The sequence below is a fragment of the Phalacrocorax carbo genome, chromosome 4 (genome assembly GCF_963921805.1).
Source record: "Phalacrocorax carbo chromosome 4, bPhaCar2.1, whole genome shotgun sequence".
Classification (NCBI taxonomy): domain Eukaryota; kingdom Metazoa; phylum Chordata; class Aves; order Suliformes; family Phalacrocoracidae; genus Phalacrocorax; species Phalacrocorax carbo.
In genome coordinates, this window is record NC_087516.1 from 69636009 (window position 1) to 69648381 (window position 12373).

Here is a 12373-nt window from a genome sequence, read left to right on the forward strand (position 1 = left end):
ATTAAAGGTCTAATTCTTCCCTGCAGGTTTTCTTTCATATTGCTCTCCCTGGAAGCACACAGTTTGCTGCACAATGCCTTTTCTGTTTGTTTTCACATGTTTGAATTTATGCAAAATTTAAAAATCTCAATAAGCATGAAGAAAGAAATACAGATAGATCTGAAAGGGAAGTAATTTTTGATCTGGTGAAATACTGCAAGTTTGTAATATAAATAAGCTAACATTGGGTATTTAAAGTTAGTTTGAATTAAAATATTCCAATTATATTTTACAATGATCTCAGGGTCTTTAAAACCCACTTTTCTTTCTTTTTTTTTAATTAAAAATTTCGGAAATTTTCTGAAACTGACTCTCTCAGGCAGTTCTAAAATTGACTACTAGCATATTTTTCCTGAGAAAATATGTTGGTAGTAATGAAATAACTAGTGTTCACTGACAAACATCAGAATACAAACCAGATCGGTTAAGTAGCACTATAGAAAACACGGCAACGAGTCTAATATGAAGATAAAACCATATATATGAACCTATTCTTGGTTGTAAGTTTAGAAGAGTGATACAGTGACACGATCATCTGTCTTGTGTAATCTCTGGAGACCAATGATGTGCAGGAACTGATGATTTCCAGAGGTAAACCATCAGTGCATTGGGGAACTACCTGATCAGGCTTTCTGTTGCCCTCTCACCCCACCCTTTTTTTTGACACATTACCATACTTACACACCAGTTTAAACTCTGCTTTATATAATGCAAGCTTGCTAAAATTCCTGAATCTATCTGTGCCACGGAATTCTAGATAGTAGGGGAGGATTATCAGCCACAATGTAATTCACGTAAATCAGTGTGTGACCAACTCAAATATCTGAACTCTCTAAAGATTACATTTTAATGGAATATAGTAAAAACTCACAAGATACTCTTCCAGCTACCAAGTCAGTATCTGAAGACTGATTTTAAAAATTACAGAAAAATTTGGATTGAAAACATGCATAACCTTGCATCAACTTGAAGTAAACCAATACCTCATCCTCATTTAAACTCATCAGTGAGAAGAGAAATGGAGGGTCTTTTAAGACCAATTCTGACTTTTTTTTTTTAAGTTTCTCATACTATCCAGAAGTACTCCATCTGAAAATAAAGCAGGAATGTTTTGCAGCAACTTTCCTCTCTTCCTTCTCAATGCTATGTTTTGCAGCTAGGGCTCTGAGCAGCCACTGATACAATTAAGATGCTTCTGCCATTTTCCTCACCCTGCTGATGGCCATCTAAATGACTGAAGTAAGCCACTTGGGACAGAATTTCTTCAGGTATTCAGGCACTTAAGGCGCCAATAGGCTCTTAGGCACATTTTAAAAAATACCAAGGTGTCCAGCTGCCATTCATGCTGATGGAAGATATGCCACTTCTGGCATAGGCTCTCTGATTGCCCCTTTAGTGCCTAAATACCTTGGAACATCTGTCATAAATCTCTGGCTTCCCAATTTCCTACATCTCTGCAGTGGTGGGAATTATGCTTACAACTGCAAACCTCAGAGAATGAGGTGACAATTGTTACTCAAGCACTATGTAGTAACATTTGAAACAAAGGTAGGTTTAAAAGATCACTGGCAAGAAAAATAAGAAAGGCATCATTATCAAACTGAACAGAATATTGGAATAAAGGGGAATAGACTTGAAGAGAAGGGTATCAAAACTTTTTTTAACCTCGAGACAGCTATACAACATCACTGCAATCTTTCGTTCAAGAGGACATGCATTCTTGTAAGGTATCAGTTGACAGCACCAACTTCCTGACACAAAGCAAAACAAAGGATATTATTCCTGTTCAATGGTCACTACTTCAGGCTGGACATACAAGGACCAGAATTGTTAAGAACTATTGCTTTTCTTCACTGATGGCTTTTTTCTAGTGTCCAATATGGACAGCCCCAAGTCTCCTCCCCCAGGTAGAGCTTCTCTTAAAGGAGACTGACTAATTTGAGGACAAAAAGAGATGCAGTATTTCTTTCAGGCCTCATTTCAGCAAGGCACTTAAGCACATGGTGATGTCAATCGCTGTTGAGCAAAGGACAAAAGCACATGCTAGTTAAAATCATGTATGCATCCCTGCAGTCTCCATTAAATGTACAAGCACTGGTGCTTAGTGGAATCAGGGCTTCTGGGAATAAAGCTATAGAACTTCTATGTTGTGGGTTCCTTTAGTGCTGATCACTAGGACATCTTCTATGGTGACTGGTTCTCCACCCAGCACTCACGAACCCAAACAAGACTGAATTATACCATGGGACTAAGAGCACAGTTTTTTTGGCTTCAGTAGATGGAACATGGGAGATCTGTAAGTGTCCATCTACTATAAATGGCTTCTCTGCTATTGCCTATGCCACATCTCCACAGAATCACTGGCAATGAACTGTGATTGCTCCAAGTTTCTACAGTCTACATTTGTGGTATTTTTGCAGTTTCTCTTACATACAGCTTTGCCTCTTAAGACACTCTGTTTTGTTTAAATAACACACCCAAATGGTGCACACTAAGGAATGTAAAGCAGATTCTAGTTACCTGAATATTGTTATTAATATATATCTATGGTGAATTAAATCTGGAGGTGATACATTTCATTATTGCTAAGAATTCACCCTTGGTGTTATTGCCTTCGTATCTACAGAGCATTGCTGTTTACCGTTCAATATTTTTATGATTATTGGCTTTGAAGTGAGAGTTACATTACTCAACAATGACTTGATGTTTCATGGCTTAAGAGAGAATATTGCTAAATATTTTTAGCAGTAGTAAATTATTGCTTTTACAATTACTGCTCTGAGTTTTCAGAACATTGACCTAATTTTAGTCTCAAAAAGATTTCCATAAAAATCTACCAGAAATATACCTGGGGGAAAAAACCCAAAACATTTCCTACAGCAATTCTGAGACACCTCAGACCTACCAAGTCTGAAATTATTTTATTCAACTTAATTTTTATCTCCCCTCCTCCCCCCACAGGAAAAAAGTTTCTTTGCTTTCTTCCCTTTGAAGAAAATCTGACTTGACACTCAATTTTTTTTCCTGCCACAGAACGACAGACTTGTAAGCCACCTAACAGAACAGTCCCTTTTGGACTTGTTTGGAATAAAACAATCCATTTTGGTAGAAATCTGAATACTAAGAATTAGTGAATTTAAAATATCCAGTAATATATTCTAGAAAGTTTCTTTCTTTGACATTTAGAAAAGTGTTAAAGTATGATTAAGCTCATTTCAGTTCACATGGCACACTTTGGTAAGAGGAGCGATGACTCAGATTTTAGTTCATTTCAAGCTCAGGTAATGATGACCTTGCAGTAGAAAATGCTAATTGTTGTTTTGGCTGGAAAAACATTCAGTTGTTCTGAAATTCTGTGTGGAGTTTTGCCATTCTCCGGTAAAAACACTTGCTGTTACTTACCACTGGGAATCCTATGGTATGTATTATTACCTGGTAAAATCAATTTGATATTCAGTCACTGTTGGGTTCTTCAGAACTTGTTAAAACTGCCTAAGATCCCTGGTTGTGACCCTTTCAGCCCAGCACGCTAGCTGATTGATATCCTCTGCTATTACTTAGAATATAGGAATACTAGACTTATTCACTCTGTAGTTTGTTTCCATTTAACACAGCTGCTAGACCTTCCCGGGGGGGTCAGATGATTTGTCACAAGCAAATGAACAGCCAAAAGCATCAGAAGGCAGCCTGTTCTCTTAGTGGTGGAGATCCCTGCAAGGGAACGATTTAAAGGGAAAACAACCTCTAAGCTGCAAACATACACTGAGAGGGAGCAGACCACAAATATCCTTTCTCTATTTAACCTAGTAGAGATCTAGACGTAAAATAAAAACAAGCTGTTGCATGTTCTTTTGATCATAATCTGCCCATTTCCCAACCCTGTCATACCTCCTAACATAAAAGCATACATGTAATTCATAGCAGAGAGACTATCTATGAACTAAGATGACAACTCAACATCGGCAGGAAGAGCTGCTTACTGAGACAAATCTTTCTGGGATTAGATTTGCGTAAGAAAACCTTCATTCTTGTTCCTGTAGCTTGCAAAGATACCTGTGCTTCCTTCTAACTTGGTCCTAGCTTGACATATCTGTTCTAAAAATCAGAACAAGTCTTAACATTCACAAACGTTTTTCTATGAAGCTCTGTAGCTTCTTCTTTCAATACAAAGTGGTTATTATTTCAAAATATATATACAACTATCAGCAGAAATTTTGGTGCTACATCTTCAAGTGTCTGAGGGAGCCACAGTATCATGTGGTTATTTACACTTCCACACATCCTCATACAAGATATACAACCTCATCAATGAACAATAGAATATACACTGGTAATATCATATATGTAGTTATGCAGTTCATCTGAAACGGGCCATTTAGTTGTGGAGTGCTAGTAAGTACATATGCAGATGCGTGTGTTCCTGTAGGCACACAGCTGCATACTCTGCCAGAATTCTATTGGCACGTGTGTGTATGTGCTATTTGTACATGAAGAAAAATGCATGTGTATATCTGCCTCACTGGGCAGAAGACGACAGAACAGAGAGTAAAGGCAGATACATGCCTTTAGACACGCCTGAGAGTGGCTACTGCACACCTTGTCATGCCAGTGTGAAAAGGACAGTTGCAGGTTGCTGGTTTTGCAGCCATTAATTTTACATCTTATGGGGCGGGGGGAAAAAAAAGGATTTTTCAGTTCCTTGTTTTTTTTCCCCCCAGTAAGCATCATTGGAAGAAGACCAAAGCAGAGCAACTATAAGTTAAATATACACTTGAGCTTAGCTGCATTACATAACTCTGTAGGAGAAGCAGGCTGAAAATATTTTTGTTTGTTTTGTTTAAATCTTTGTATTTTATTTCTCTTCCTTTTCATCTCTTAACTCCTGTTAATTTTTCCTCCTAAATTACATCATCCTCTGAAGAACGCTGGGTTTCGCAGGCAGGCGGCTAGTCACCTGCAACAACCGAGGGGTCCCGCAGAAGCTTCCAGGCTGCTGTCCGTGTCAGACGCCAGTGTTTGATCCGTAGACATGGATGAGATGTCGTTGACAGATGAGGATGGAGGGAGGCTTTCACTGCTGTTCACTGCTGCACCTGTGCTACGAAAACGAACACCAACGTGATTAAACCTGAAACCCCAGAACTTCTTGCAGTTTAAAAAGCAAATGATACTTACCCTGTGGAAACAGGCACGTTTAAAGCAGACCATTTAAAACAATGGCAAATATTAGCAGAAAACAGGCCACACAAACTTTAGGCATAGGATAATATTAAATATTTTACCAGGAAATTCTCTCCCTCAACAACCCCTGTTTCGAAGAGGTATAGCTCATGCTGTATCTCTCACTCTACTTCTTCCTAGCCTTCTTAAGACTTACAAAACACCCAACAATCAGATGCCTGCTAGGATCACACAGGCACCAACAAGATGATTACAGAAATCAACCCAATGCTCCATACTCTCTCATAAAATCCCAGTTTTCTTGTAGGTAGTTTGGTATGGGTGGTATCAAATCACCTAGTGGCAATGCAGAGAAGATGGCTGTGGGGGAGGCAAGGCTGGTTTCTTCCTCTTAGTTAAGGACTAGGTGACTAAAGCCAAGACCAGTTGTGCCAGTGTTTTTGTGCATCTAAGTTTACCTGTCCTCTCTAAAATGATGATAGTACTAGGTATTAGCCAAAAAAATCACTCTTTGTGAAACAAAGCATGTATCTTCATGAGATTATCATTACCGTGACTGAAGATCTATCACACCCCCGATTATTATCAGAAATTATCTGTCCTATAAACGCAGGTAACTGTGTGATAAATACAGAGCCATGTGAAGAATGTATTTATCGTGCACCTATGACCGCTCAGCTGTCACTGCCCATTAACCTCAGCTCATACTTAATTTCTCAGAGTAGCAAACTACAGTTTGGTATTTTTTTCCACTGAACTTTCAAGCAACATTTTGCTATCCTCTTTCCACCAAAATTAACACTGTCTACAGTTTGAGAGGGATACATTAATTTTCATTAAATTTTTATGATATTGCACAGCTGGAAATCATAGCTAGTCACTGTGATACACAGATCTTTGTTCTGCTGATAGATGCAATTTCATTCTTAGGACCGAAAAGTTTTCTCAGCTGACTTTTACAGATTTTCATTTCCTCGAAATTGACAGAAATTAACATCTATTGCCTTGAGAAGGAAGAGAACACACCTAATAAACACATCTAGTGAAATTACAAAACTCATATATTCTTAATACAGAAAATAGCCTTCTATACAGCCTAGGCAAAATATATGATGCTATGGGTAAAAGGAGAGGATTTCTGTCACTTTCCAGTTTGCAATAAAAACATTACTTTATAAAAACAAACTACCATACCTCCAACCACTCCTCTGTTTGCCTCAACTCTTTCTTCCCTCTATACACATCTACTATAAATATACACAAAACAGATACAGATACGCTCATGCTCAGAGCTCCAGATGGGAACTGCTCTCTGCTGTTGTAGGAGTAGAAAGATATTCTGGCATCAGAAGAAACCTTAAATTAGTTTAGTCTCCTGATACATTTGGAAAGAAGAACAGTTGGTTTTGTAAATGCTGCAAAAAGACAGAGCAATCTCAGTGATGTCTCACTGGTGACTGCAGACAGATATCATCCATCTTTTCTGACAGAAGATTTGTTTTTCTAAGAGTTATTTACACTCCTATTTACATTCATATTGATCAGTAATCACCCAGTACAATACTGTTACTTCATGTTTACATGTTATTAAACCATGTGGTATTTTATGAAAATACTAATCAGTCAAGACAATGCATTTAGGTATAGTCAAAATATGACTGAATTTAATTATATTGATGACTTAACAATGTATTACCTTTCTAATTGTTTACAGTGCTGACAGAAGCCTGCCATGATGTCTGTTTCTTATACTGCCCAATAGGAAACCCCAAAACTCCTTCTGGAATCTGGACTGAGGATCGTGTCCTGCTCCAGTGACAGTGGCGCTGGCCAAGGACCTTGCTACCAGCCAGCACCCCGTGCTGTGACCCTGCCCCGCTGCCCCTGCCTCAGTGCTCATGACCAACCCCTGTGGAAGGGGTCCTGGGCAAAACCTCAAAGGGGCACCCTTTGCTATTTCAGTTGACCTGCACCAACCACCAGCTGGACGTTGATGGGCATCCTGCTTCCCACCAACATCCTCTAGACATGGCGGGAAATGCTCCCTGAACAGCAGCTCACCTTCTCACGGCTTTGGAGTGACTGTTTCTAACCAAGATAGATGTACCTGAGTGGGAAGTTTTAGCAGGGCCTATAGCGATAGGACAAGGAGTAATGGTTTTAAACTGAAAGAGGGGAGATTCAGACTAGATAGATCTAAGGAAGAAATTTTTTACGATGAGGGTGGGGAAACCCTGACCCAGGTTGCCCAGAGAGGTGGTCGATGCCCCATCCCTGGAAACATTCAAGGTCAGGTTGGATGGGGCTTCAAGCAACCTGATCTAGTTGAAGATGTCCCTGCTCATGGCAGGGGTTTGGACTAGGTGGCCTTTAAAGGTCCCTTCCAACCCAAGCTGTTCTGTGATTCTGTGGTTCTGTGAGTAAGCCATGGATACTGTCCCAGGAATCAAATGGAAAGAATTCCAGTAAGTTCAATCAACTTCTGATCAAACTATTGTTGTGCAACTTTCTTTGATGAATGTGGTATTAACTTAACTAGGCAAAATAACTAAAGAAATAGCTGCAGGAATTGTACAGGTGAAGATTTCGTTACACTCTGATTCAGCATGACTGAATTTAATAAACCTTGCTATGTTCATTTCAGCAAGTATTAACTCAGCCTGTAAGTTTCTGGAAAGTGCATTTTTATGGTTCCAGCTTCCAGCACAATTCCACATGACACAACACACAGACCTGATAGTTACTGTGGCAGCCCCAAAGCACCCAGACTCATAAAATACCCACAAAACCAAAAGAAACCACACCAAACCTAAATGACGGAATTAAAGAATTCAGCAGCACAAAGCAGCACTTATGCAGCAACACGCAGAAACCCAAACAAAAGCTGTCCTAGTCAATAAGTAATGCTTCATTTGCTATGCTGAGCACCTGCCTGGTGCCAAAACGACTTGTTCCCGAAGGGTTGGGTGCCAGATAAAACAGCACAGAAATGACAGAGGTGCACTCAAAAGAGAAAAAGAACCCCATTTATGAATTTGCTGTTTGGCAGGAAGCTTCTCACTGGCTGCAGGGTTGAGGAAAAGAACAAAAGGTTAGAGCAGGTGAGAAACAGCTCCTGGGATCTGTTGCTCTGCCATTGACTTGAAAGCTACTCTTTCAAGCCACACATCAGCTTCCCTGCTGTAAAGCGGGGATTCCTGCCTCAGAGGGCTCCTGTGAAGCCTTATTTAATTAGCACCTATAGAAGTGCCTTTAAGAATTCAGCTGCACAGTGGTACAGATCGGGGGTGGGGGGGATCAGAACGGACAGACTGAAAGGAGAACTGCAGCTTTTGCCATTTCCAAAAAAACCCTTGTGTCTGTCTTGGGGATTTGCTCAGCTTCTACTAAATTGTGTAATTAGTAATTCTTGATATCCAATGGTGCAATGCTTGGCAAGTCCATCAGCTGCTTATTTTAGGCTCTGCACATGACAGAAAAGGACCACTAAAGGTATCCAGTAATTTTGGGGTGATAGCAACAGAACTAACCAAATCAGACAGCAACTAAAAGGCAGGAAGGGAAGAATAAAGTAAAGAATAAAAGATCAATTTTCAGCAAGAAAGTGAACTGCAAAGAATAAGCTGCACTAAAATTGGTGCTATTTACTATATTCAGTATCCAGAAATGAGAAGACAGTTGAAAATGTTAGGTATGCAACTATAGCTGGGTAGTGAAGACTAGGGGAGAGTGTGAGAGGAGGTTAGGTAGTATGCCGTGTCAGAGCAGAGGAAATCTGCAAATAGCAGCAAGGTTATTTACTTTGGACAGAACTTAAGTTTAATTCTAAATAATCTACAGCCTTGTATTAAATTTTTTATTTAATGGAAGTAGCTGCTGTTACTTTTTAAAATGCATTAACCAAATAGAAAACAGTATTGGTAAATTCCTCCCATACCTTTGCATAAAACAGTTTACATCCTTCGCTTCTCTGCTTCAGAAATGACAGAGCACAAGAGTCCTGAGACTGCTAGTGAGAAGTTGTGCTACAGTTCTTGGTAAAGCAAGTACAAATAATACATCATCTCTAGAACCCAGAAGACCTCAAAAGGAGATGCACATATGCATGTGTGATAGCCACATATATATATGTGCGTGTGTGGGTATTCTGGAGAGGATATAAATGTATAAAAGATATATCTTCATGTTAGAAGAGCGTGAATTAGTCAACAATCCTCAAAGTTGATTAAATTTAGTGGCTATTTCTCACATGTGGTGTTGTGACTGAGTTCCACTGAGAAAACATTTTATTCTAATGACTTTTATTTTCCCAGCTGAGTAATGATATGGCATAGACCCTCTGAATAGTGAGCACTGTCAGTAAGGGGTACAGCATCTGAATTTATAAGTAAAACAGAACCTTTGTGACATAGAAAGAATAGAAAAACAAAAGTTACCATCTATGTTTATGTGTGCATGTGGACATGCATATGTTGTTTGCATGTGTTGCTTACATATTTATGCAACACACATATACACACCTACACACAAATCTTTCCACTCAATTCAGCACTACTAGTGCCTGGAGCAGATAGGTTTGGGCACTGTGATCTGTGAAATATAGGTGTCAACCAGGTGAAGTGTAGAGAAAAGCAGAAAGGTTGAAAGATGCAGGTAGTGATGTTCAAAGGAAGGAAGGCTGATTAGGGATGCGGCAATGGAATATACGTGAACTAAAAGCTGCCAGAAAAAAGATGGAGGGAACTGTTGTCCATGTTCTCTGGAGACAGGACAGGAAATAGAGTTAAACTGCAGCAAAAAAAGATTCAGGCAAGACAATACAAAAAGCTTTTTGAAAATAAACAAGGTAGCCTACAGAGGTTATTTGGAACAGGCAGCAGAAGTATCTGTTGGGACCTGTTTTAGACACAGTTCATTTTCTTCATTGGGCATAAGCATGAGGGGCACCTGAGGTTCCCTCCGAACCCCACATTTCAAACTTGTATGTTGTATTAACTAATTTTTCACAGGACAAGAGGAAGCACTAAGTGACTGACACCCTAATATACAGGCACTTTAAAGTAGCCTGTGCTATCAATGAGCAACTATTATCCTTGGTGCTGTCAACTTCAGCTGTCTCCCCAAAAGTAATGAAGTAATCATGGAAATTCATCTCCAGCTTGCTTGCTATGATTATTGATAGAGCACCAAATCTTAGCCTTCTGAATTCTTGCCAAGAACACCGACCAGCAAGCAATGCATGTGTAGAGTCTCCCTCATTTCCCTTATGCTCAGAACTGGTGACTCATCGTACCTCATTCTTTCAGTATTTAATTCAGTTGAAAAAAATTAAGTCAAGTGCACAAAGTGATGAAAAACAGAGAATCTACTGTTTCATAAAACAGTCTCATCTCAGAGCAATTTTTAAAGAGTTGCTGCACTTGTTGGTGCCTAACAATCCAAAAACAGTCAAAGGGGAACAGCAGAAGAAAGACAGGTAAGAAATGGCAATTTTGTATGCTCAGAAAAGTTTTACATAAACAATAAAAACCTTCTGCATAGGAAGAGCAGAACATGGACTACATAAAGAAATCCCTGGTTAGTTAATTCCTGAAATCAGCAACGACAATGTTTCTTGATCATGAATCAGACTGCAACCACCACATTCTATAGGGGAGAGGGATTTAAGAATGAGGATACTTGTCAGGGCGCAGATTTCTTTTCAGAGGTGGTACAGTAGTTTGGTAAATTAAATCTGCAAGGCCTATTCTTTGTTTGCTACTCGGCAAGAACACAATGGATGGTTTTCAATATCTTATTTCATCGATGTCAAAATCCAGGTGCGGTGCTAGTGCTCTAATAGTACCATCCAGCACTCTATTAACTTCCTCCATTGTTGCCATGTTTCCCCTTGTCCTGTCAGTTACTAATGATGCATTCTTGTTCTAAAATCGTTAGCGCAGCAGCAAGTGAAAAATGAGAATACAAAATAAAAAAAAAGCCTCTCTGAAAATATGCAGAGAACACGGAATTAAATTATTTTACTTTGAGGAAAGGCTCTGCAGAAGGTAGTTTTACCCATAAACACTACCAGAATACTGTGCTTAAAACCTGGGTACTCCAACTCTGCCAGTGAAAGTGTACCTTCACAAATATGTATTTCTGTGTATGGGCAGTCACAGTTTGCCTTTCTGTGAAATGACCGCTGATGTGACTTTTGCTCAGATAAAATTCAGTTGATTTTTTTTGTGACAGGACTTTAAGAATCTGTGTTTGAAGACATCCTTCCCTTCTCATTGAAGTGTCAACTAAGCTTGTCAGCAAGCTGTTCTAATGTTATCAGACTTCTAAAAGGATAAACTACCAGAGTAAGCACTAGATGCTTACATGGGGGGGTGCCGTGTTGCGTGTCCAACAGATGGGTACGTGCTAAAATCACCAGTTTTGTTTATATCAACTAGCAGAGTATTACTTCAGTTATCCACCCATAAGCAGTATAACAATAACAGTGTGAAACAAGTCTCCACACGCACAGGAATATAATTCCATAGAAAATGCCATGACAAATAGCAAGCAGACCAATTTTTAACATGACACTTTAACATGACACTGGAACGTGCTTAATCAAGGTCAACCCACTAGAAGCACCGGATTTCATAAAAACTTCTTAATTGGTTTACATAACTGCAAGTGTAGCCCAAGTGCTTCAGCTATCTCCATTCTCTTTTTGTCAGTACAGAAAACATATCAAAGTTATTCAATGGGGCTGAGTACCTGAAGGAGAAGGCTGTCCTTTTACTACACCATTTTTAGTCTTTTCTTCAGAATTCATTACTTCTTTGTAGATGAGTTCTGGAAGAGAGAATTGCAACAGGTACAAACAGGAACCAATGCCTGTGATCAGGAACAAAACAACTATCGTAGGACACAGTGTTGTAGCCCTCCCAAGAGGGCTCCCTCCCAAGGTCTGCCCTACCTTGTCTTCACAAGTCTGACAGCTCTATTTGCCTAAGACCTCTCTCTTCCATTCCCCTCCTCTCCTATAATCTCTTCTTGGAGCTGAATTGAGACAAATAGGGTTAAACTAGAATACATGAATTGTTTAATGCTGTACTATGTAGAAATGAAGCAGCACGGTGATACAGTCTTTTTTACTGTGGGTAAAATTCTGAGG

General features: G+C 39.4%; 1 protein-coding gene across 2 annotated transcripts in view; it reads right to left on the reverse strand.

Annotated features, from left to right (window-relative positions):
* Positions 1–4796: 4796 nt before the first annotated feature.
* Positions 4797–12373, reverse strand: part of MAPK10 (mitogen-activated protein kinase 10) — an 86646-nt gene continuing 79069 nt past the window's right edge. Inside the window, exons 11-12 of one of the 2 annotated variants that reach the window (XM_064450380.1) lie at positions 11974–12051; positions 4797–5132 (exon numbers count right to left, since the gene is read on the reverse strand). In XM_064450380.1, the coding sequence (XP_064306450.1) occupies positions 4990–5132; positions 11974–12051 (221 nt within the window). In that variant the 3' untranslated portion in view covers positions 4797–4989. Of the gene's footprint in view, positions 5138–11973; positions 12052–12373 lie in introns of both variants that reach the window. The other variant, XM_064450381.1, reaches the window with a different exon arrangement.